The sequence below is a fragment of the Lissotriton helveticus genome, chromosome 8, assembly GCF_964261635.1.
Source record: "Lissotriton helveticus chromosome 8, aLisHel1.1, whole genome shotgun sequence".
Lineage (NCBI taxonomy): Eukaryota > Metazoa > Chordata > Amphibia > Caudata > Salamandridae > Lissotriton > Lissotriton helveticus.
Window position 1 is genome coordinate 278,500,313 of NC_136069.1, and position 26,684 is coordinate 278,526,996.

The 26,684-nt window shown below is 45.9% G+C and overlaps 1 protein-coding gene across 2 annotated transcripts in view; it reads right to left on the reverse strand.

Moving 5' to 3' along the window:
- Window positions 1–26,684, reverse strand: part of ALKBH8 (alkB homolog 8, tRNA methyltransferase) — a 416,983-nt gene that overhangs the window by 61,813 nt on the left and 328,486 nt on the right. For both annotated transcript variants that reach the window (XM_078657033.1, XM_078657032.1), the window contains exon 11: window positions 3,944–4,093. In XM_078657033.1, the coding sequence (XP_078513159.1) occupies window positions 3,944–4,093 (150 nt within the window). The remainder of the gene's footprint in view (window positions 1–3,943; window positions 4,094–26,684) is intronic.

A 26,684-nucleotide genomic window follows, 5' to 3' on the forward strand; every position in this document is an offset into this window, starting at 1 on the left:
TCCCTATTCCTGCGGTATCATGAGTGTAAGAAGAGAAGTGCACTTCGCACACAACAAAGGAGTGGGGGCCTCTGTGGCCTGTTTATCAAAAATGACAGAGCTGAAGCTTCGTGTGTGTCCCAGAGGAGATATCTTATAATGTTAGCAGAGAGGCATTGGGCCCACTATGGTTAGAGAATAGTTGAAACAATATAGTCAACGTAACAGATTTTTGTGTGCTGACTGGTGGGGCCTACATGAGGGCCTCATGCTTCAGGTGTGGGGCAGAATGGGCCTGGGGCACTATATGGTAAAAACTAGACCCCGTTTCAACCGTTGCAACATGCCCCCAAGATGCTATTTTCTTCTTTTTTGATGACCTGAGAAGTTCAGTGCTGTGGGGGAAATTATTTGTCCCCCACTTCCTTTGTGCAATAGTTCGATATCAGTTTCTGGACTTTATGACGACGTTGAGAGAGTTTGGGGCAGGGGTGATTCCTCATGTATTGTGTACAGAGGTCATCCACTGTTTGGCCCACGTAATGTTTTTCTACAGCTTTGCCGTTGAATCACATAAATAATGCATGTTGATCGACATGCAAGATGCTGTTTTATGCTACAGGTAACATAACGTGTTACTTCTGATGTTTGTAAAAGGTATTCACCTGTGATGCACCTTTTAGAGTCACACAAATGAACCCCTGAATTTATTACAGCTTGCTTGAGCTCAGCTCTCACAATAAAAAATCATATTTGGGTGAGCGTTCAGTGTATTGTACTTCAAAAAGATTTATGAAATGTGGATTTAATTATCAAAATCACAGCTTCAAACCACTTTGGAGACCTTTACACCTGTCAGGGCCTCAAGGTTTATGCAGCAGGAAAGGCAAATAATGTGACATCATGTAGCACATTCCATGGCAGTATTATGTTGATCCTTTTCATCTGTAACCAACATTTTTGCTGAAATCTGCAATTTAGGCATCATAAAAGCAAATCCACAATTCTACAGTAAATGTTACAGCCACAGAATTGCAGTGGCCACTGTCCATTGTTTTATGAATAATCCATTATGAACGTTAAAGAAAAGCTAAATATTAAAATTCCAAGCAGCGATTATTATTAGTTGCATCTTGAAGACAACAGCTTCAACAATCTCCTTTCTACCAAATAAAATGTATTGAACAACGCAAAGTGTGTTTTTACTATAGAATTGTGCATTGTTAATCTCGGTTCTCTTCATTTTACCAAACATTATGATCCAGTATTTCACTTATTACTTTCAATGACCATTTCTTGAATGAAAATCACCTTTTTAAGGTGCATGTCTAAACATTGACATGTATTTTTTTTATTTTTACTTTACAGAGTTTTATATAGCGCAAACTTGACCCGAAGGTATCGGGTATCAGAGCCCTTTACATAGCACCAGTTATTTTACATGAGGAGACATTATTATTTTTTTTGTTAGGCATAAGAAGATTTAGGGCCAGATGTAGGTAAATAGCATTTACCGATTGGAAAATACCGAATTTTACCGATTCGGTATTTTCCAATCGGTAAATGCTATGTAGCAAATCATTCGGTAAAAATTACCGAATCAGTAAGATTCGGTGATTCGGTAATTGCCATTCATTCCTATGGTCAATTACCGAATCGGTAAATACCGATTCGGTAAAAGGGGGAAAACATTGAAGGGTGGCAGGGTGTCACTTTGACACCCTGTTGCACCCCTCAATTGTGTATGGGTGCACATGTTGCAGACATACATGCCCTAAGGGCATGTATGTCTGCAACATGGCACTGAAGCAATTTGCATAAAATTTCTTTTTGGGGTGTTTTCGTTATTTACCACCAACTTGTAGTTGGTGGTAAATAACGAATCCTAACATGGGATAAGCACTCATTTAAGTGCTCCCTACATTAGGAATTCGGTAATTTACCGAATCGGTATTTAATAAATTGGTAATTTACTGATTTCTTAAATTACTGATTTAGTAAATTACCGAATCGTTAATTTCGGCCCCTACATCAGAAAAGCCTATTACCGGTCGGTAACGGCCGAAATTCGTTAATTTCGGCCGTTACCGACTGGTAATACCCTTCCTACATCTGGCCCTTAGTGATTTGCCCAGAATCACAGGATGTTCAGCGTCGTTGCTGAGACTCGAACACAGTTCCTCAGATTCATGGTCGACCGCCCTAGCCGTTAGGATAGGCATTATGTAAAAAATACATAATGAGGAAGAGGATGAAGAGAAGAGGGGAGAGAGAGACTTTTTTTCTTATTTTGCAGTATTGACATTGAGAGCTTCCGGTGACATCTTAAAACGTGAGGCCAAAGGCCATCGGTTTGCCCTTTTATGAAAAAAAACTGTCAGCATATCCTCTGTCGCCTTCAGAGAGCAGGGGCAGTTATGAGGAAGACAAATGAGGCAATAATATTATTTACGTAAAAGCCTCTTCATCTTAAAGCGCATCCAAAGTTTAAGTTTAAGTTTAAAATATTTATTAAGCGCACTTTCACCAGCGGTTTCATGGCGCTATGACCTGCAGATCTCCCGAGTGGAAATGATAAGGGAGGAACAACGTAACGAAGGGCTAACTAAAGGATTTGGTGAATAGGTTAGCTTTGAGTTTCTTTCGGAACTGGGGGTAGGGCGTTAGGGATCTGAGCTCAAAGGGCAAGGAGTTCCATAAGACTGGGGCAAGGGTCGCAAACTTCGAACCCCCCCATTTTTTTCTGCGGAACCGAGGAACTGATAACGGGGATTGGGATGAGGATCGTAGCTCCCTAATTGGAAGATATGGGACAATCTCTGAGGCAATGAAAGCGGGGGCCGTGCCCAGTCGAGCCTGGAAGGTGATGGAGGCAAGCTTGAACTGGACACGTTCACGGACAGGAAGCCAGTGTAGGGATTTGAGGAGGGGTGTAACGTGACAAGATTTGGGAAGTTTAAACACCAACCGTGCGGCCTGGTTTTGGATCAACTGCAACCGCCTAAGACTGTATGCAGGTATACCAGCATATAAGGCGTTGCCGTAATCCAGGCGGGAGATGACCATCGCAAGGATAATCGGCTTCAAGGCATCAAAGGAAAAGAAACGAGATACCTTGCGGATGGTGCGTAAAGAGAGAAAAGAGGAAGAGACCACAGAACTAACCTGGGAGTGAAGGGTGAGGTGAGAATTAAGTTTAATGCCTAAAGTTTTAACTGAGGTAGAAGGGAACGGGGGAGAACCTAGGGAAGGGGGCCAGAAAAGTGAGGACCAGGGACTGGAGGCACCACCTGTCAACACCAGCTCGGTCTTATCTGGGTTGAGTTTCAGGTGGTTAAAATCCATCTTGTAAATGAAAGAAAATTGAAATGTAAAGATGTCAAACTCAAAACATAAGAGCAGTACGGGTTTGGTTCCTCCACTTTGAGGGATTTGTTATGTCAACCTCTGACAATTTAGCACATGATCACAGTGCACCTAAATCAACACAGCTGAAGGTTGAATGAGATAAAAAGAAATCGAAGAAAAAAACTGAATGTAATGATCAATGCGCAACTTGTACACACACAGAAGCCAAATTGTAGGCAATCAGCATACATCTGGGGCAGCCAAATGCATGTTGTAAGACCACAGCTAAGCGTTGCGTCCCATAATACGATAACTGCACCTCGGTGGTCATCACACATGATATGGATATACGAACAACATAGGATCAAAATAAAAACATTCGTTCAACCACACACCCTACATGGTGTAGCATGCTAATCATGTAGGCACGTGTATCAACGCCCCACCCAGGGGTAGTAAGCGCTATATAAATGCTGCAATACAATACAATACAGAGTCCTACTCAACACAGTGCAGCAGATGCTTAATAACGTGCTGTGAAGCAACAGTAAAGTCTTAGGGAGAATTTGCAACATCACCTTTATTTCTACAGGCTCTCACAAGTCACAACCCTTACCTCGGTGGAGAAGTGGTGGATTACGGCAATGGAGATAACCGCATCAAATAAAAAACTTCTCAATGGCACCGACAAAGCATCGCATACAAAGGCCTCGAAGTTCTTCTCACTGCAAATATCCACAAGGTTTTTACTGCGGTCGCACCCCACCTGTAGGAGAAGGACAGCATTAGGCCACAAGGAGGAGCCATGGTTAATTACTTGTAGTTTCTATATTAGCATCTGGGAGAGGGAGGGATGGTCCTTCTCTCAGGTTTGGATGGTAGAGAGGCCCTTCTACCTAATGGAAGGAAAAAAGGAGGGATAGGTCCTTCCTAATTAATTCATTTACGCAGAGAGTATTCCTCCTAAGATTTTTTATACAGAGAGCTGGTCAATGGTAGTCTCAAGTGGGGCACCGCCTTAATAGAAGCAGGAAAGGAAAGGGTTTATTTTCTTTAAATAACGCTCACACACTCTAGTAGTGTCATGCTTCATCATCAGGTTCACCCAGTCTCCTAAAGGTCAGGGTGGGCTCGACCGTCGCCCAGGGACCACTTAAAAGAAAAGACCAGGGGGAATAAAGATAAAAAATCCTACGGCTTACTTCGAGGTATCTCTTTGTTAGTGGAGTAGTCGGATGTTAGAACTAAAAATCAGTGGCGGCTGGTGACATTTGAAAGTGGTGAGGTGAAAAGGTTTGGTATAAGTGCTCGGTGGCGGACAAGCGGAGCGGATTCGGGAAGTCCCATGAGCAAATTTTGAAAAAAGTGGATGTAAATGGTGCATTCTCAAGCATATTTGAGAAACCAATGTGTGCAACCTCTCCTGCCACTTTTGTGCAACCATGCATGCACCTGCTGACCTGAAAAGAGTGAAACTCAGGGCAAAAAGCATGCACCACCCCTTAGCTCAGGAGGTTGAGCGAAAGTTGCAGTGATCAGTGAGTTAGATGTTTGAATCACTGCTAGGCTGACTCAGTCTTCCCAAAGACAATTTGACAATAACCATTTCTGCTGCTACATACCTACAGACAAGCTAATTTGTGTCCGGGTTTTTAATATGCCGGGTTTTTAATATCAGAAACACAAACTGACAAACCATTGACTTGCAGTATAGTGGCACAAGTGTATTGTTGTAACTATGTATTCAGACTTAAGGGGCTATTGGATGTAACAAATGCTCTTTGTGGACATGCCTGACCTTATATCTGCTGCCACGTAGATACATAAATAAAAACTTGCACTTCACTCCTATCACAGAACACCATATTAATCTGATAATTGTATACAGCGATTGCAAGTTTTGTCCATATAAATTACATTCAATGCCAAATATTTAGGCAGCCGATATCCATACGCAATGCAAAATTAACTTTTCTATGTGTATGCCATATCGTGAGTGCAAGGGAACTGAGAAGAGGGATGCCAGCGCGCTGCCATCTTGTTCCGAGGCACACACGAGGTGAAAGGAGACAAGGAGTTGTGACTGTAATCGGATCAGAAGCCAAGGAAGGGGTATGGAGATCCGAGGGGCGCAGGACTTCACTCTCAGTGGGTTCATCGTACCCACGTTCATTATATTTCAGCTTTAGACCCACATTATATATTGTAGCTGCAGGTCCTATGAAAGTTCATCATAAAATAAGACCTTTTACAACGCAAAGCGGAGAAGCCTTTCATACCAATGCCGCCTTTGCCACCACCTCCCCTACACATGACCAGTGTATAGTGTCAACCCCTACTCGTGGTTAGCTCTTCTACTCACCCTCTACATCGGCACACTCCACTCCTCTTTATATTGCCCCCGCTCCACCCTTCTCTTTACTTTCTCAGCATTGTCTCATCTACATATTCTCTTTCTGAACTTCCTTTCATTGTATATGTCTCTTTCTGCAGCCTCTCCTGCACATTTCCCATTCTTTACCCCTCTTATCCTATAGGCCTGCCTTTGTATACATTTTCTGCCTGTTCCACGATGTGCATGGCAGGCTCTGCCCTCTGATCTGACAACTGAGGCCGCACCCTATGGCTCGCATGTCTGTGGGGAGGCCCTGGGGTGTCAAGGGCCGGCCCACACAGCCTCACTGACTGGAAGCCCATCCCTATACCTTCACTGCACAGCAGCGCCTGTTTACTGCCCTCCTTCCCATCAGGCAACACCTGTGCAGAGCTCCTTCCAGGAAGAGGGCGCACGGTTAGTAATACTGGAAGTGCGCGTGTGTGCTGCACAGGACCGGGCAAGCGCTGACAAACAGCGACCGACACAACACAAACCGGCACTGACACACACAGGCACACAGTACTCAGACGGCGCCAACGAGGTGTGACGCAACAGTAAATCTGGCACCAAGTACGTGCTGTCCTACACTCACATTGACACACAAAGTGCTCCAAACACACATGGACTCACACGGTCACATGCAGACAGTCACACAGCTTTTCTGTACACTTCCGAATGCCTGGAACGATTTGCCAGCTAGCCCGATGGGCAATCACTGATCGCAGGTGGAGAATAAAAAAATCAAAAGTTATTTACAGCTCTGCTCCTGGCCACCTGGCCGGTGTAATGGTGGTGCAGCCGAAACCGGATCCCGCCCGGTGTTCCTACAGGAAGCAGCCAGCAGGCAGCCTCCTTCCCCGGCGCTAAGCCAATCACAACACTACAATGGAAGCGTTGTGATTGGTAAGGCGCAGTGGAGAGCGCCCCAGCTGGGCCATTTTCTCTATGTAGGCTGCATGCAGCACCCTACATAGAGAAAAAGGTAGAGTGCGCATGACTAGGTTGGTTGGCCCTGGAGCCGACCAAACAGTCAGTACCCACAACAGTGGGCAAATCCACTCCCCCACTGCCCTCGAGCAGGACCGCCCACCCACAACCAGGCACGCCAGGCACTTCTGCTTTCTCGCAGTGCAAGAAGCAGAAACATAAAATGGTAGTTTTACCATTTTATGTTTCTGCCTTCTAGCACTGCGAAAAAGCAGTGGGGTGACGCCCCCATGGAGGAGTCGCCACTGCTAAAAATATATATGTAGTGTATTAGGATATCATACCGACATGTTTCAGCCCTACTCTATGGCCAGGGGCTTTCATCAGGGTGATCTGGCTCACCTCCCTGGGGCATAAGCTCTTCAAGCTACCTATTTTCTTTTAGATATGATGCATGTACCTCTATGTATATCGAGGCAATGTGTATACGTGTATACTTGTACCTTATTCTTTTTTCTTTGTCGAGTCCATCCTGTTAGTGTTGAACTATTTTTTTTAAACTTTATTTACTTTTTTTTAAAACGTTACAGCAGTTCAAGCAGTATGTATACAATACAATGTCCTCTGTACACATAATAAGTTTAAAAGATACACTACGCCAGTGCACGCAGCTTGTATACCATACAATATCATATGTGCATACAACATGTCCAAGTCCTCCGGGGCAGCACAGTAAGACGAAGTAATATCAACCTGTAGTCTTATCATATATAGTTACAGTTTAATGACTACACCCACCCCAACCTGTACACCCCCCCACTGCACCCCGCATGCATCATTAGACTAGTTTGGTAGTGTAAGTGTTATTTCAACCGACAACCACTCTGTCTTGCTCTACTTGTGTAGTGGCCTCTGCAGCTTTCTTAAACAAGTATGCATGATATGGGCCCCATATATCTTTAGGTTGACACTTAGCAAGCATTAATGAATTATAATGATCTGACTGTATAGAACAATAAGCCAGGTCTGTGTGCCAGTCTCCCAGCTTGGGTAAGGGACCATGCATCCATCTCATCGCAATCCTTCGCTTTGCTATTAATAGGCCGACGGCCGACAATCTGCGACCAGATTTGTGTATATTATCATACCCTAGGAGTGCAACTAACGGTGTTTCTGGCAATGCCAGCTCCAACATTTCTCTTAATGCAATGAACACTTCGCTCCAAAAGGCCCGGACCCCAGGGCAGTCCCACGCCAAGTGTGTGAAATCTGCGCCTGCAGCCTTATATCTTATGCACTTATCGTCTGCCCTCAGCCCATATATATATATAGACGTGTCGGAGTATAATATACTCTGTGGAGCTATTTAAAGTGGATTAATCTATGCCACCCATACTGTGAAATGGACTTTGTGTTATTAAAACAGTGGGTCCACTGGGCCTCAGTAATTTCTAACCCTAGTTTGTCTTCCCATTGATGCTGAAATTAGCTTTTTATTCGAGTTGTCGGCCCTTTTATGAGGGCGTAAAGTATTGTGATTCCATGTTGCGGGGATTGGGATTGTAACAGAAATGTCAACGACTTCATTTCTTGTGGCTCAGTCATGTCAGCTCCCAATGTCGCATGCAGTGCCTGATGCAGTCTGTAGAACTGGTAAGCGTCTAGTGCTGTCACCCTCGGGCCTGGGAGGTCGCTTTTTCCCACGTTTTCCAGAAATAGGTCCCCCATCTACACTATCTGTAGTTTAAGTAGAGTTTGCAATGTTGCCCTGTCGTTACAGAGCGGGAACCAATCACACCACTTTCTAGGGAGTTTAGGAGAGTATACTGACTTAAGTTGTTGGGTAACTGCAATTCTCTGTTGTTGAGACCCTGTGCACCCTACGGGGTCCATTATGTGGGGCTTGCCCAGCAAGCCACCAATCAGTAATTTCGGTAGAGGGGTAGGGGAGACCATGTTACGTTCAATATACAGCTGTGGCAGGTTATGTGGGCCATGTATCCAGGACTGCGCGTGCAATATTTGCAGCCCAATAGTAGCTTTCTAAGTCTGGAGATTTCTATCCCCCTTCTGAATACAGTTTTATTAAGATGTCCCATTTAACACAAGATTGCTTTACGGCCCAGGCCAGCCGCGTTAGTAGTGTGCGTAGGTTGTGGAAAAAAGACCTAGGTAAGCTAATGGGGATGTTTGCAAAGAGAAAAAGGAAACGTGGAAGTACTACCACCCTTTTCATTAATGCAATGTGTCCCACAAGAGATAATGGGCGTTTAATCCACTCATCAACGGCCTATTTTAGTTTTTGTATCGCGCACCCATAATTTTCGGACATTACTACCTTGGGGTCAGTATGTATATTTATGCCCAGATATATTACTGGGTCCACTCTATAGGATACTCTGTATGGATGAGGGCAGTGGCTGCTGTGAGGGGGAAAATAGTCTGTTTGTGCCAGTTGATAAATAAACCTGAGTGTTGTCCAAATTTCTACACCTCCGGGAGCATAGGTTTGAGATTGAGCTCCGGATTACGTATATGCGTGGTATTCGTGCATCGCACAAGCCAGGGGTTCTGTAACCAGGGCAAGGGGGAAAAGGGGACAACATTGTCTTGTGCCTCTGGCAAAGGCCACAGGCTGTGACAATGCGCCATTAACCCGCACGTATGCCACAGGCTGGGCGTACAAAACCTCCACTAGTTTTAAGAAAACGTCCCCCACACCCACCCTCCTTAGAACTGCGTATAGAAACCTCCATTCCACCGAGTCGAATGCTTTCTCGATGTCTATAAATAGAGCAGCGGCTTTTACATTCGGGTTAATTCTAGCTATGGTGCCGAAGAGAGTTCTCAAATTGCACATTAGGGAGCCCCCCGGCACAAACCCTGTCTGTTCCGGCCCCACCAATATCGGTAATAGAGGCACCAGCCTATTCGCCCAAACCTTGGAAAACAGCTTGGTATCCCTGTTTAGTAGGGATAAGGGGCTGTAGGAGGAACAGTAGTCGGGAGCTTTACCCGGTTTTAATAGAGTAATCAGAGTGGCCTCTCGCATTGATGGTGGCATTATCCCATGTTTTGCCATCTCTTTAAAGAGATTCACTAGGTGTGGAAACAGTTTGTCCTGGTACGCTTTGTAAAAAGCCACTGTTAGGTCATCTGCTCCTGGGGCCTTCTCATTAGGAATTTCCTTCAATGCTGCCAGAATCTCAGTTGGTCGGAGAGGGGCTACAAGCCTCTCTCTGTCGGTATTCTCTAACCATTTCATCGCTATATGAGCAAGATACTCATCATATGACTGACGCTGTAGGCCCCCTTGAGCTGTACAAGTCAGTGAAGTAATTAGCAAAGGCCTCCACTATCTCAAGTGTGCTGCTTACCAATTCACCACGCTCGTTATATATTTGTGAGACATACCCGTCATGCCTAGTGGGTCTTATTACCGCTGCCAAACTGGTGATGAGTCTGTCACCTTCAGCATACAGCCTAGCCGTAGCATATTTCCCCAAGTGTTTCACTTCGGCGTCTGCCAGCTCATTATATTCTTCGATTTGCGCCCTGATTTGTGAGAGTAACTGGGGATCCCCACTCTCCTGGAGTCTCCTCTCCAGTGTTTTAAGCGTGTTATCTACCTTCTGTGGTTGAGTGCGGATAGATTTTATGACTCCCATGTGTTTAGAGATCGCCATACCACTTAGGTAGAGTTTAAAAGTCTCCCGAATGGAACACAGAGTGGGTACGCAACCCAAATTTGTGCCTAAGAAGTCGTCAATTGCGTTGCCCAGTTCAGCCCGGAAGACAGTGTCCAGCAAAGAGTATTGTGGGAATCGCCACGCGGCGCATGCTGGTGATATATTTAACATGACCGGTGAGTAGTCGGATAGTGTGCGTGCCACATGTATACAATCCTCTATAAAAGTTAGCAGCTCACGTGATGCAAACCAGTAATCTATTCTAGTGTGTGTGTGTCGTATACTGAGGAATAGTGTGTATATTCTCTACCCAGGGGAGAGCGCTGGCACCAGACGTCTGAGAGACCCTCCGCAATACTGGCTATGGCGCTCGAGATGGTCGTCTGTGGGTGCCTTTCAACCTATCTAAGTCTGGGTTCTGTATACAGTTGAAGTCGCCCCCCCCCCCCCCCAAAGTATTGGCATATGAGAGTGCCTCATAATCTTATCTTGTAGTGCATGGTAAAATTATGGGTCATCTTGATTCGGCCCATAGACTCCCACTAGCAGTACGTTAAAACCCTCTTTGCACATATAGCCAACACGTACCTGCCCCCTGGATCCACCTCTACTTCTTGTATCTGTAGGTCTGAGTTTTTGCGTACCCAAATCAGTACTCCTCTAGCATGGGATGAGAAACCGGCAGAAATGCACACACCTTTAATTTTTCTTGGGGTCAACAGCCCGGATCTTGGGGTAAGATGAGTTTCTTGAAGTACAGTCACATCCAAGTTGTGTCTATGCAAATAGGCCACCACTTTGCAAATTTTTTATGGTCTTTGGGGCCCCTTACGTTCCAGGACATAAAATTGATGCCGGCGTTAGCCTTGGTGACCTGCATCATGTGCATAGTCTACATGTGTATACCGACACACGTTTTTGAGCGTGTGTGACCATGTAATGTGTCATGCACAGATTCTAGAGATGTAACAGTCGCTGCCTGCTAGCTGGTGAACTAAAATAACCCCCCCACACACCATATTCAAACAGTACGACATGGCACACTTATGACATCATAACTAACCCCCCACCCCAAAAAAAAGAATTACCCCAAAAATACTGCCCGAGGTGTGATACACTCGGGCATTGGTTTACCAGACCTGAGGTGTTTTCTGATGGCCAATGACCGCCCATGCGATGAGTTTCTGTCCAGGCCTATAAATGCTGGTTCTATATATGTATGCAGTGTTTATACATTTTATTAGTCCTTGAGATATGTCTGCAGTGTTGCGGCCGTAGAACGAGCGGGTCCCAGTTCCAATAGTTGTCCGTCGTGGCTATAATGCAAACTTGTGACCTGTCTATGATGCTGGGGTGCCAGGTTCTAATTGAATCTCCTGCTCTGTGGGCTCTAGCGCATCGCCGCCTGCTGCCGCCGGTGACTGTGCAGGTTTCAGTAGTTTATCTTTACTGTACCTTTTGAGGTCCTGCTGCAGCAGTTTAGGGTTGATATATATTTTGGACTTGCCAACAAAGTTCACCCTAAGCTTGGCAAGGTAAAGCATCGCGTATTCCAATTGCAGCTTTGTTAGTTTGCGCTTCATGGGTCCGAATTGCTTGCGTGCCTCCTGCACCTGTGGGGTGAAGTCCGGATAAAGGGCTAACTCTGATCCCTCATACTTATGCACTTTTAACTCTCTGGCACGCTGCAATGCAGCATCCCTGTCCCTGAAGTTTAGTATTCGTGCAATCAGGGGGCGAGGGGTGGCCCCGGGCGGCGGTCTGGGACCCAGCGATCGATGAGCGTGTTCCACGACAAACACTACAGAGAATGTTTCACTGCCCAGCAGGGACACTAGTAGTGGTTCAACTAACAGTTCTACGCTCCCAGTGACTGTGGTTTCAGCTAGGCCAATAAGCACGTTGTTGCGCCGAGAGCACGCTTCCAGGTCTTTGGCTTGGCTTTGTCGTGCATCGTTGCCATTATTTCGCCATTTGTTTCTGCGCTGCCCACATCTCAACCTGTGCATCCTCTGCTTCTGATATCCTGCGCTCCACCAGGTCTAGCCTTTCAGCAAGTTGGTCCACGCGCTCTGACATACGGTCGAACCGGTAAGCCAGGGAGTCAATCTTGCCATCGATAGATGCCAGGCTCTGCTGCATTGCTGCAAGGATGTGGTGAATGTCTTCCCCTGAAGCAGCTAACTCGCTTCCATGCTCGGAGGGCAATAGGCCTGGGTCTTCCTCGCTATTACTGAGCAATTTGCGTTGGCCAAAGTGGATCTTAGATTGTGTCTTGTTGACCTTCCCCATGGCCTCCACATTGACGGGCACTGGACCCCCTGTAGCAGCTCCGCATGCAATCTGACCAATGCTGGTAGTGCACGGCATCGACACACAGCGACTAGACGAGTGCACTGCCCATACCCTGCCAAAGGGTTATGCTGCCATTCACAGGGGGGCCAACTATAGCTCCATGTCAGTCAGCACAGGATCTCCACCAGGAAACACTCTGCAGCATGCACATGCACCCTTGATTATATGTGCTGCCAGTGATCAACTTCGCCTGATCTTGCGCCCCCACCACCTCCAGCTGAGGCATACCGATCCACACCCATGCCCCAAATGGCCGGGCCGGGAGGTCTGGGACAGCCGCAAGGCAAGACTGCCCTGGTCATCACACGCCCAGCAGGGCCGCCAGAGATCGTGGGGGGCTTGCCTACTTTGGGTCAGAGGGAGACCAGGTCCGCCACCACTCCCAGGATAATAATGGGGTCGGTGTCTTCCGCAGCACGGACCGAAAGCCAGTAGCGCACCGCAGCAGGTCCACCAGCTCACCGCAGCGGCGTGTCCCGGGAGTACCTCGAGCCGCTCCGCCAGCAGCCGTCACCTCGCCACAGCACCCCCCCCGGCGTCACCCCCCCGGGTCAGGCAGGCAGAGCCACTTCATGCACCTCGGGCAGTATGTGGGGATCCGGGCGATGTGACGCATCTGCCACGTCTCCGCTGCGTAGTCCGCCTACAAGGCCCACAGGTAGGCCGCTATTTTACACTCTATGGCACTGGGTGTAGAGGCCACGCTGGTCCTCCAAACTTGCAGGATTTACACACTCTACTCTACCGCTCCTGTAGCACTGCTTATCAGCCTGGATGCAGCTGATTCTTGCAGGATATTACGGGCGGTCGCCGGAGCTTACTCAGGCTGCAGCCATCTTGGTGTCAGGCAAGGTTCGCCCCCCCAGTGTTGAACTTTTTGTTTCTCAGGAGAGAGAGGAGAAGCGGGTCGCCCTGTAGTCAAACTTTTGTCAGGGGTCCTACGCTACTGCCTATTTGGTTCCACGTCTCTCGGCTTGTGATTCTTTTCTTTTATGTGCTCCCTGGAAGACGGTCGAGCCCACCCTGACCTTTTGGAGTCAGGGTGAACCCGATGATGAAGCATGACACTACTACTGTGTGTGAGAGTTACTTAAAGAAAAGGAACTCTTTCCTTCCTCTTCTATTTAGGCGGTGCCCCACTTAAGACTACCATTGCCCAGCACCCGGTATAAAAATCTTAGGTGGGATACTCTCTGTGTATATAATTACTTGTAGTTACCACAGAAGGCAGCCTGCGCGTGACCCAGCATTCATTTTTAATTTTACTCATCATAACTGACTGCGTTAGGTACTTAAGTTTGTGACAGCACACTACAGCAGACAGCAAATCATGAATACATATGACATATGTAATAATACCATTCACAGAAAACTACTTAATGCGTGCTCTGTGACTGAGTAAGCTTTGTGCTGTCCTTGGTGAATTTGTTGCCATTACTCGCTGTTATTAAAGGGAGCCTATTCGGAACCGCACAGGCAGTGGCACACAGTAGGGGCGCGTGGCGTGTGTTTAGAGCTCTGCGTCATTTCCCTTCTGACTGACAAAGCAGCGGGCCTGGCGCTTCTAATGAGGCTGCCGGGCTCGGAGCATATGGTTAATAAAATGTAGTCGAGAACTGGCAGCACGCGCGGCGACGTGGAGGTTTAATTGAGAAATAGTAAAGGATTGTTTTGGGCTAGGACAACGAGACAGAAGCCTATCTCTGCTGCCTTTAAGGGAATTCAACACGGAAATTACACCCAAAGCTGTTAGTGTTACATACACCACCTTCGCTGTTCCAGTCAGTTAACCCACACAACGTCTTTTTCAAGAGCTGCCAGCTCAAAGTTATCATGTGCGTTTATTAAAAAGAAGTCAGAATTGGTAAACCCAATAGATCTCACCTTTGGGACCAGTTGGCTTTGCCAAGTGCTTTTGCAGCGTGGCGACACTATCGCATCGTCAAAAAAAGGCACTATGGCGGTCAATTCATTGCTCTGACACGCAAATGTGAGAAAGCATGCTTGCATCAGTGTTATGTTATGCCACTATCGCATTTTGTTAACATTTTTATGTATTTACTATTACAAGGTTCTAAGACGATGAACGCCACTAGGATAGGTAAATAAAATAATTAAGGTCTTTAGTACAAAAGCACCAATTTAGGGAAAAAATGAACCATGGGTGTCGGGGAGTGTATAATAGAGGAGCTGTTCGGTGGGAAGAAGGGGAAAGTAGCATATGGAGGGCGCGGGGAGAGCTAAACAAGGAGAGATGAGGTTGCCCCATGACCAGTATTTTACCGGCCTGGATGGAATGTTCAATCCTAGACGGGTAGAAATAGCAGGAAAATCCTTAAACTCTGGTATTTTTTACCTTTTAAACATGAACTGAAAGCAACACATAACAATAACAAGCATTTACAATGCAATGGTCTCGGCATTATTAAAGGTAGAGCTATTGGCATTGCTCATGACATTTTTTTTTTTTAATCATTAATAAATGGCATTGTCATTTACATTGCCAATAGCTTAATCGTTAAATAAATGGCATTTTCATTTACAATGCCAATAGCTTAATCGCTCGCAAATGCATGACCTATTGCATTTACACCCACACAGAGCCACACAGCCACCCACACACACACACACAGAGCCACCTACACAGAGCCACCCTCAAACAGACAGAGCCACCCACACATAGCCACCTACAAAAAAAGCTATCCACACAGAGCCACACACACAGAGCCACACACACAGAGCGACACACACACAGAGCCGCACACACACGCACAGACAAAGTGCAATAAGGGGCACGACAATAGTTGGAGTCCAAAGTAATGGGCAGAAGTTGGGGTCTGTACGTTGCCATTAAGCTGGTCTAATTAAATCGCCAATCTACTTATTGGGGTGACCGCAGTGCTTTATGAATATATTTGCATTTCGATCCATTCCAGAGTGTGCACACCATCGGAGCACAGATAGGATTGTTGCATCGAGAATTGCCATAGTATCAAGAGAGCTGCACTACGAACCACAGAGCAAGCTAAATGCATTAAAGAGGATGCACAGGATATACAAAAGGGATTACAGCAAAACACACAACCAAATCCAAAACAGTACCAATGCAGTGTGCAACCTGCAAAAGCCTATATCCAACAAACCAGAGAGTTAATGCGGGATGCCATCTGACAAATGCTGTGCAACAGTTTATGGTAAAGAGCCTTTTCTTGTAAAAGAGAGAGGTCGACTCAAATGAAGATCAAAGCACCACTAGCAAATAACAGTAACACAAACTGCTGAAGAGCTGATCGCACATAATGCAAGTGACACATCAACCACAAAATAATAACAAAAAAATTGGGGGGAAAGGAGGTGATCATTCAAAAAGATGTCAATTCTACATCGATGTAGTATTTTATTCCATTTTGCACAAAGTTATGCCAAAACCCCTATGAATAATCAATGATCATGCAAGAGGAAGAACCACAAAGGTAGATCACTGCATATATAAGGACGTGGACCTCTGGAACGCACACCTGAAATCAAAACCACACAATATATTCGGAAAACTGAACATTTCAATCTTCCCCTTCAGCTGATCTCAACACAAAACGAAGGTCACAACTGAAGATGAGACGGCGCTGGAACAGGGGCAGTGGGTTAGGCTGGGGGCCGCAGGTGAAGAGGAAGAAAGAAACCCGTAAGCAGATGAAGCTGCATCCCTTTGTTCTCACCCTGCTTCCCTCACTCCACAAAATGTGTAAGATCTTCCTCAATTCTTTTAAATCTTTGTGTTCCTCAGGGTTTTGTCCTAATTGTGGGCGCTTAAAAGCAGAGTAAATGACAGATTAACTGCTATGTACCACTGCCTATTTGAGAAGGGATTTCGCCTACTACGGGAAGGCCACCTAAGGTTTGACACTACTGGAGGTGAAGGGCTGAAGTGCACCACCTACACCTGAAGATATACTGCCCTCCTTCCTTACTCGGAGGTAGAGGGGTCAGTACTTCAGTGGCATAGAAATGTATTTCTGCCTACATAGATGTATATTAACCACTAGTAGGGAAGACTTACTCACTGTAGTAACTCCTGTGCTCCTGGCACAAAGGATATCTTTGAATCTTTAAAAATCTAGACTCTCACGACAGTCCGCCTTCTCAGTGCTGCGGCTGCTGCAATGCCGGGGGAGTCCTGCGCCGAGTGTAACTTCCATTTTCCGCTTGTTAAATGTCAGCGGGCGGTTAGACCCCATTAATTTTTCAGCAGCTTTGGGTAAATTAAACGCGCTGATGAAATGGCGTGTATCCGGCCTACCTGTGCACACGAGTGAGGAAGGGAGGGTCTGGCGTGTGCCTGGTTGGTCCTCATGCTGCTCCCCACCACCAGTGACCTTTCAGCGGCACATGGCTGTCGTGCAGTGCCCCGGGCATCTCTGCCCCAGATGCACGGGTTTTTGAGTCTCAGCAGCTTGTTGAGGAATGCCCCAGTCTCCCGCAGACAGAGCTGCCCACGTCTGCAAGTAGCTAACGGAAAGTTACCGGGTGCCTCCATGTCACAAAGGACGCACTGCTACAGTCCTGGGATTTAGTTTAACGCCCTACTGCATTGTGGGAGTGGTAGTCCGGTTTCACTTTAGATAATCTGGGCGAATAAACACGCTTGAAAACGACTCGTCTGTAAAAGAGAAGTCCATGACACTTAGCCCATCAGATCAGTAGGGCTGGACAACACATGGACAGTGTTGTTTCCAATGCAACAATACAATTCTCCAACCCCCCTTTTGCTGTAAGTAGCCCTTGTTCCCCCTCCTCCATCTACAAACACACACGACTTATTGAGAGTGACCTGAGGAAGGCTTTCCTGTCTCTATGACGACGAAGCGTCGTATTACTGCCGTAGCAGCTGCAATGGCACCCGCAGCTTAAAGGGGAAAGGTAACAAACAGCCCAGCTGTTGTGAACGGACGGTTCTCAGCGGTCATTTCCGAGTCCCCACAGCCAGGCGGGGCTCCGCTTTCTTCTCAACAGCCAGGGAAAGCATATGGCGGGGGAAGGGGGGGGGGGGGCAGAGGGAAGGGGGAGGCGAGAGCAGGACGGAGGAGGGCTGCGGGCAGAGGGAAGGGGGGAGGCGAGCGGAGCCGAGCAGCTCCAGGAAAAACAGAAGTACGGCGGGGGGAAGACTGGGGGCAACAACACGAGGACAAAGAGCAGAAGTTACCTGCTGATGGTTACATGCAGCACAGGAACACACCAGAAACATGCTTTTGTTCTGGGACACAGGATCCAACACCACCACGTTTCTCCGAGGCGAGGCAGAAATGCCTCGGCGAAACCAGCGTCTTTTTCAGATTTGGGGGCGTGTTTTCATTCTCTCCTCTTCCCATTGGCTGGAATGTAAAATTCCAGCCAATGGGAAGAGGAATTAAGAGAAAGTAAATAGAAAGAAAGTTAAAAAACACTCCCCCGAATTGCAAAAAGACGGGGCTTGATCGGAGTGACACCCCTCTCCTCCAACGGCTGGCCAGCATTTACTAGGCCAGCCAATGGAGAAGAGGGGCGGGTTCCAAGCCCCCTCTAAGAAACAAGAAATCTTCGGGCTCCGCCCACACTGCTTACAGCAGTGCGACGGAGTCCTCGACCTAAAAACATGACAAAAGAATGCTGGCTCGTGTATTCCTAAGTACATTTTAAAGCAAATGGAGACAGAGTTGCTGTGTTGAAAACATAATGCAGAGGATTGTACACAAGTGACTCTTTCGGATCACCAACACAGGTCTACATGAGCTGGTACTTTTCTCTGAGAAAGGTGGCAACTCTAAGTTGAGAACAACACAGAAGCACACGCACGTAAATGAGCAACACGTAAAGCGGGGAAGTGGGAGAGAAGCACGATGATGAGACAGAGCAGGTAGGGAAGAGAAGATGGACAAGAGAGCAACAGCTACAAGAATGAGGGACAGAAGCACACAATTGAAACTGCTGGAAAACACATGCACTTTCTAAAGTGCTTAAGCAAAAAGAAATGAACGAGTGCGGCGTGGAGGTGTAGAGAAAAGCACATGGACAAAACAGAACCACACTGAGCGGGAGATGGGGAGAGATGTACACAAGGGAAACAGCTGGAAAACACATGCCCTCTTGTGGTGTGCTTAAACAAAAGGAAAAAAAAAACTTCCCTAAAAGTGAGCAGTGGAAGGACGTAGGTAAAGAGGGTATGCTCCAGGAGATGGACAAACAAGATGGACAAGGCAAGCCACTGAATAAGCAGTAAGCAAAAGTCAGTGACCAAAAAGCAAATAATGGTAAGCAACAGGCAGGCTTTAAGCCCACTGTAATTTTTTTGTCAAGCTGACAATGGTGCTTTTCCAATCAGACAATTAGTGCTGTCTGGTAGACTCGTCCTAAAAATGAGGGAGCAGGCAGACAGTGCAACAGTGACACCTGCCAGGCAGTCGAAGTATTTTGTATAACTTATAGGATCTTCAGAGGCCTCGTTGTCAGCCTTGGGTACAAGAGGCAGAGACATTGACCACCTTGTGCGGTGGAATTGAAAGAGAAATTGGAGAGACAGGCCAATGACGGCTTGTTTAAAGCACCCATAGACCTCTGGATTTAACATGGCCATGGAGCATTGTTTGTCAGTTCTTATACGCATTTGTTGAAGTCCCGAGGCTCTGGTGGTCACCCCTTTACTCCCCACCTTTTTTACTTTTTTCTCAGGATGGAAAAGAGAAACATAAACATGCTCTATGTATGTGATTTGAATACACAATGTAGAAAAAGGAAGGTAGAAATATAAAAATGAAAGTCCTCCCTAAGACCATTTACTATACAAATACAAAGATGACACTCCTGTGATAATCAACTGGCTTTGCCCTGATGTCCCATAATACAAGAACCCATGTATTTAAATCACATTCCCCTTCAGGAGTAGTCTAATTAAGTACATTCAAGATTCTGGATTAAGGGACGAGGAAAGAAAATGTGATGGGTGGATTGCTTATATTAATCTCAGTCACTGCTTTCAATGGGCAATCATACATAGGTATCAGGGTTAAAAAGAGCATCAAAAACAAGGTGATGGATGAAATGCTATATGCAAATCAGTCTTGCCCCTGCTCCAGTGGGAACAGTCCAGCCTGAACTCCCAAGCCAGGTCCTCCCTGAACAGGACCACAAACAACCAAGGACCGGTTTCACCCTTATTAGGACTCATCAGGCAGGCATAGCTTGGTTTCAGTGCGACAGTGAGCATGGGACCCACATCTGGGCAAACCTGTCACACTTAGCGCATCAAAAACAAGGTAGTGGAGTATGCATTACCTGTTTCATAACCATTTTCTTTCTTGGACCTGTAAGGACATCGTGCATGGGGCTAGGGTGGGATCCGGGAGGGGGTAGTTAATACAGGGCAGGGTGATGGGAGAGTTGTAGTCATTATGCTTAATTGAACGTCTGTATTGATTGCTATTCGGTGCATTTGGACTATATGCTCACAGCCCCTCCGGTGTTCGGAGTACTGTGGTTTATTTGCAATCTCTCTCAAGAAAACAATAAAAAATTTGTTCTGATAAAAAAAACAAGGTAGTGGATAAATGTTTGAATTAATCTCAGCCAAAGGCAATCACTTTGGGCCGTACAGTTTCTCAATAGCATTTCTGAAGATTTCAAATGCTCATTTACTGTCTCAAACATACCATTATTCTGGAGCCCTCCTACACTTTTAATGCATGGTAATTCATCTTTTGACCTGTATCGGTCCATTTAAAATGAGTTTTGCCATCTTTCTCCTCCTTTTCATGCTATAAATCTTTCTAATAAATGTGTCTTGGGAGCCAATCTTTTTAACCAAGCACATTGCTCTTTCTCTGCCACCTTCTGCCAGAAGGGTGTCAGTTCAATTAGTCATAAATTAGATTATAGAAAGGAATATCGTGTCTTTCTCATTGCATATAGGGAATACTATCTCATTAATTAAGTCTATTTTGAATAATCCTACGCATTAGAAGCACTTTGCAAAAACGTAAACGGCTGGAATTGTGCATTCCAGGATGTCTTCTTGACATGCAAGCAACCTCTGGATCGCTCTCCAGCTTATGGCATAGGTCAGCTTCCTATTTTTCCTGTTTCTTTCAGCAGTGGCTTCTTCGCTTAGGCGGAGGAGCGCTGCCCCACTGCTTTTCAGCAGTGCAAAAAAGGAAAAATAAAATGATAATAACACAATGTTATTATCATTTTTATTTCCATGCTGAAGCCAGATTCAGGGCGGGCTTGGCTATCGTCAAAGCCAGCAGGGAAAGAAGTGGTTGGTGGTGGCCACCTAGTCATGCGCACTTAGCATGTTCTCCACCCGCCTGTATTGCACATCCTGGGTAGAGAAAATGCACAGGCTCCCACTCCCTGTCTGAGAGCTGAATCAGACCAATCACGTTGCAGCTGTCATGCTGGTGAACAGCAGCGTCGTGATTGGCTAGGGGAGTATGGGAGCATGTGTGCTTCCAATTGACAGAAGAGGAAGGAGGAGAGGCAGCAGCCGGTTGGTAAGTGATATTTTCTTTTCTTTTTAACTCCCGCCTCCCCACTACTACCCCGGAGCAGCCGCCACTGGTATCTTTATTTTTAAGGTGTTCATGATGAATTGGATATACATGTGATTTTTGCTACAAATGCCCGATCCTTGCATGGCACCTGGTGTAACTGATTCTGTCATTTGTTCAAGCAAATTCCTCCATTTATGCCTCAACACTGAACTCCATATAATGTAAGCACTCTCTTCCCGCCCAGTAACAACAGAATTGGTAGAAGCCCAAGCATCATTCTTCCTTACAATTTGTGCCCTTCCCGTTTTCAAACTATTCTGCTCTTACTATATTATCCCACTCTGACATGTTCCTGAAATACTTTCATCTTTTTATCTATAAAATCTTAACTAGTACCATGGCCGGTCAAGGTATTTCTTGACTCATGTCGGAGGCCAACAAACAAGTTACTTACCTTCAGTAACACTCTCTCTGGGATACTCTAGCTAACTGCAGATTCCTAGATTGCTCACCCTTTGCAATTCCCCCAGAAGCCAGACTGGATCCGGAAGCATTTCTAGCACTATGGGACTCTACAGCAGTTTGTCTCTCTTCCAGGAGTGACAGTGTTGAGCTGTGTATATAGGCACAACCAATGCACACTGAAATCAGTTGACAACAAAGCATTCTGTGCCCTCAGATGCAGAGCGTCAGTACAGCTCAATAACTGTGACAATGTGCACAATCTAACTTGGAATCCTATTAAACATAGAGGTCCACTCCACAAAATGATGTGGAGAGTGGGTGGTGACAAATCTGTGGTTAGATAAGAGTATCCACCAGAAAGCAACTTGCTATTCTGATAGATACTTCTAGTCATAGATTCCTCGCCTTCTGAATAGATACCAAAGCAGTACATCTCAAACCCTATGCACAAATCAATGTAACTGCATACAGATTTTATAGGTAACTGCATACACTACAAAACCACACAAACCACATGTATATACACTTCTATCCCAGCTACCACACATTTCCACCATCACTAACAAACAGTACACAACTCTATCCTAAACCACTAACCAATCAAGTCATCACTAACAGAACCAAAATCCATACCATACCATACGTAAGAAGAACCCATCCCGACACACACTCCCCACTCTAATTACTCCTAACAGACCCCCTTTTATCAATAACATACCCATACTCAGCCTTCCATCATTCGTCCAACCAACACCCTCCTCTTCTTTCTACCACAATAAAACAACACTTACATTCCATAGCGCCACACATTTTAACTCTTGCAGCAAACAGGTCTGAAACAAACAGTCTTAAATCTAATTGATCTCCTCCTACACACAACATACACTCTACTCACAAACACATCACTGCCCCCTTTACCTTATAACTTCCACTAGCAAACAATACTATACAAACAAATCCATCCGACAAAACAAATACATCAGCACCTCTTTTCACTACTCTTCAAAAACAAAACATATCATGCACTTCAGCACAACACAATCTTGCAAACACAACACATCATAATAATTACAGTCATAAAATACAATTATACACCCACCTTTCAAACTACACAAATGAACAAACTCCAATGCTAAGCTTTCTCCGTTCCACGACACATAACACACATACAAACACAGCAACTCTCTTCCAACCGCCTCTCATCCATTGGACAATTTAGAACCTTACTACATGACCCACAAGCTGAACCGCCACCACAGACTCATACACCCTAAACATATTCAAACAATATAAACAAAGTGCACACATCACAACTTCGCTTCTCCATGTCTACTGCACAACAAGGTTACACCACAAAAACAACACAGCACACCAACTCACTCTCAAACACCATCCCCCACCTATGCACGCAGACCCATCAAAATGCCTTCTTAGGCGGCTGGACGAGGAACACATTACAGAACAACTACACAATTGCCACCTCATACAGCTAATACCAGCACTAAAAACACGCCTGCTACTAACCCATACAATACTGGTCACTCTTCTACAAAACAAAGTCTCACTGTCAGCAGAACACATACTCTAAACTGTCTACTAATAAATGCTCGATCGCTCTCTAAAATCAAACATCACATCTAGGACCTTCTCACTGATGCAAAACCAGACATACTATTCATAACTGAATCATGGTTGGGTGATGATATGGCTCCAGTCCTACATGAAGCCATTCCTCTAGGCTATAAAACGATCACCCAAAATCGTATAGGCAAAAACTGAGGTGGTCTAGCTGTTGTGTTCAAGCAAACATTACATATCACTAAAGTTGACATCTTCATAAAGAATTGTGAGGCTCTTCTAAAAAACCACCTAGAGGCCCATAGGAATGAATGGGAAGACATTCTCTATTTGCGATTAGCAATTAGCGAATCGCAAATGGAGAATGCAATTTCAAGGGTGCAGGGGTGTCCAAAGGACACCCTGTTGCACCTCTGAAATCTGCATATGGGTACATCTTGCACACACACATGCCCTTATGTTTTTGCAAATTACCATTAAGTTCAACTTCATGGTAATTTGCTACTCCTATTTGCGAAATCGCTATTTTTTTTGTTTGATGCATTGCATTTAAGGAATCTCAATTTGGGATTCCTTAAATGCAATCGCAATTTAAATAATCTCAATTTAGAGATTCCTTAATTGCGATTTTTGCATTTGGGATGATGCATCCCAAATGCAAAAATACCGGTCGCAAAGGGTCAGATTCTCAGAATCTGCCCGTTTGCAACCGGTTTTTAGGTTGATGCATCTGGCTGATAGTCTTTAACATAGCAATTAAGACAAAGCAATAAAGACTTTCACACAGTTTAGTAACTACACATTATATATAGTGAGACTCTACAAATTAGTCACGGAAACAATCAATGACACTGTTACTAAATCCACCATCCACACATTTATATTTATATATCCACTCATTCTTCAATGCAAAGTAGTGTACTTATAATACATATTTAAATATCAAAGCAAACCACATTCACTGGATGATGTCATCAGTGATGTCATTTGAGATGTCATCAGTGATGTAATCGGTGATGTCACTGACCATGTCATGAATGATGTAATATGTGACATCATCAGCAGTGGATTGCGGGCGCGTGAGTTATAGTGAGTACAACTAACTAGAACGGGGGAAGTTCAATGGTTTTGTATGAGTAAAATGTCCAGCTAACTATAATATATATATATATATATTTATATATAGTTGCGCGGACCTTCGCATGCGCGAGCTGCATGCTGATTGGCTGCCAATGTCTGTCAACACTCCAAAACAGAAATTGTTGGCAGCCATCTTGTGCCTCGGTAGACTGAGGCACAAGAAAGCAGAAAAACAAACGTGTAGAACTCAAAAAGGGGGCAGGGTAGAAGCACCCTGACCCCCTAGGCCTGCTCAGGGGGTCCCACAAGGATCCCCCAAGGAAAAGAAAAATTATTTTTTTTCTGAAAAATCGCAGGGTGCGCGTACTGTGCGCGCACTGGTCCGCGTACGTACGTGTACGGTACGCGGACGGTTCGCGTACCTTTCCGAGACAGCTGCATGCTTATTGGCTGTCAACACTCCAAACCAGGAAGTGTTGGCAGCCATCTTGTGCTCATTAGACTGAGGCACAAGAAAGCAGAAAAACAAATGTGTAGAACACAAAAAGGGGGCAGGGTAGAAACACACTGACCACCTAGGCCTGCTAAGGTGGTCCCACAAGGACTCCCAAGGCCAACATTTTTTTTTTTTTAAACCCAGTATGTTTTTTTCAAAATTACCCCCCAGGGGGACCAAATTGCAGGGGCATAGTGATAAAGAAGTGTGGGGGGTGCCCAATCCACCCCACACTGCCCCGGGGACCGCCGCCCTCTGGGGTAAAGCAACACAGCCCCCTGGCGCATACTGGAGGCTTCTAGTGGGCTAGTTGGCCCCCAGGGACCCCCAGTATGCAAGGGGAATTAGTTCCCCCTCTGCAAACACGCAAGTGGGCTGCGTTGCAGAGAGGTGTAAAAAGGGGCATAGTCTCATTACACCTCTGTGCAATGCAGCCCCCTGGCACATACTGGAGGTTCCAGGTGGGCTAGTTGGCCCCCAGGGACCCCCAGTATGCAAGGGGAATTAGTTCCCCCTCTTCAAACATGCACGGGGCTGCGTTGCAGAGCGGTGTAAAAAAGGTTGTGGCCTCATTACACCTCTCTGCAATGCAGCCCCCTGGCGCATACTGGAGGCTCCTGGTGGGCTGGTTGGCCCACAGGGACCCCCAGTATGCAAGGGGAATTAGTTCCCCCTCTTCAAACATGCACGGTGGCTGCGTTGCAGAGAGGTGTAAAAAAGGGTGTGGCCTCATTACACCTCTCTGCAATGCAGCCCCCTGGCGCATACTTCAGGTTCAAGGTGGGCTAGTTGGCCCCCAGGGACCCCCAGCATGCAAGGGGAATTAGTTCCCTCTCTGCAAACACGCCCGGGGGCTGCGTTGCATAGAGGTGTAAAAAGGGGCGTGGCTTCATTACACCTCTCTGCAATGCAGTCCCCTGGCGCATACTGGAGATTCCTGGTGGGCTTTCAGGTCTTATATAGTTAGGAATTAGCATTAAAAAAAACTTTGAAATTCACTTAAAAAAACCATAGGTTTCAGGCCTTATATAGTTAGGAATTAGCATTTAAAAAACCTTGCAAATTCACTGAAAAAAACATAGGTTTCAGGCCTTATATAGTTAGGAATTAGCATTTAAAAAACTTTGAAATTCACTGAAAAAACCATAGGTTTCAGGCCTTATATAGTTAGGAATTAGCATTTAAAAAAACCTTTAAAATTCACTCAAAAAAACTATAAGTTTTAGGGGTGTTATAGTTAGCTGGACATTTTACTCATACAAAACCCTTGAAATTGCTCCTATATTGTTAGTTGTACTAACTATATTTCGCGCACCCGCAATCCACTGCTGATGATGTCACATATTACATCATTCATGACATGGTCAGTGACATCACTGATGACACCTCAAATGACATCACTGATGACATCACTGATGACATCATCCACGTGACAATCACATACACCTTTTCATACACTAGTAAAATCTTTCATCACTCTTTGTAAAATACAGAGTATCATATTTGAATCCATTGTCACAGCAATACAAGTATCTAAAAACCCGGGGGCGCTAGAGGGCGCACTTGCTGAATGGCCGCACCTACGTGAGGCTCCAGCTGCCTGGCGTGATTATCCTGCATTTCTCCTGTTCCCCTGCACGCACCTGCCCGAAAATCCCCACGGAGGGGCGGCGGGCCACTCTCCACAATCGGTGCAAGTTTGGAGCCGATATTCCATTGTGTCCCGGAGTTACGAGCTGCGGACTCCCCGGCTGCGTGAGCCTTGCTGAGACGGAGCCTGCAGCCGGCGCCTGGACGTGCGCGAGCCCGGGGATCCCCACGAGGCAGGTAGGCCTCTGGCACTGAGTGGGCAACGCGACCGGCTGTGG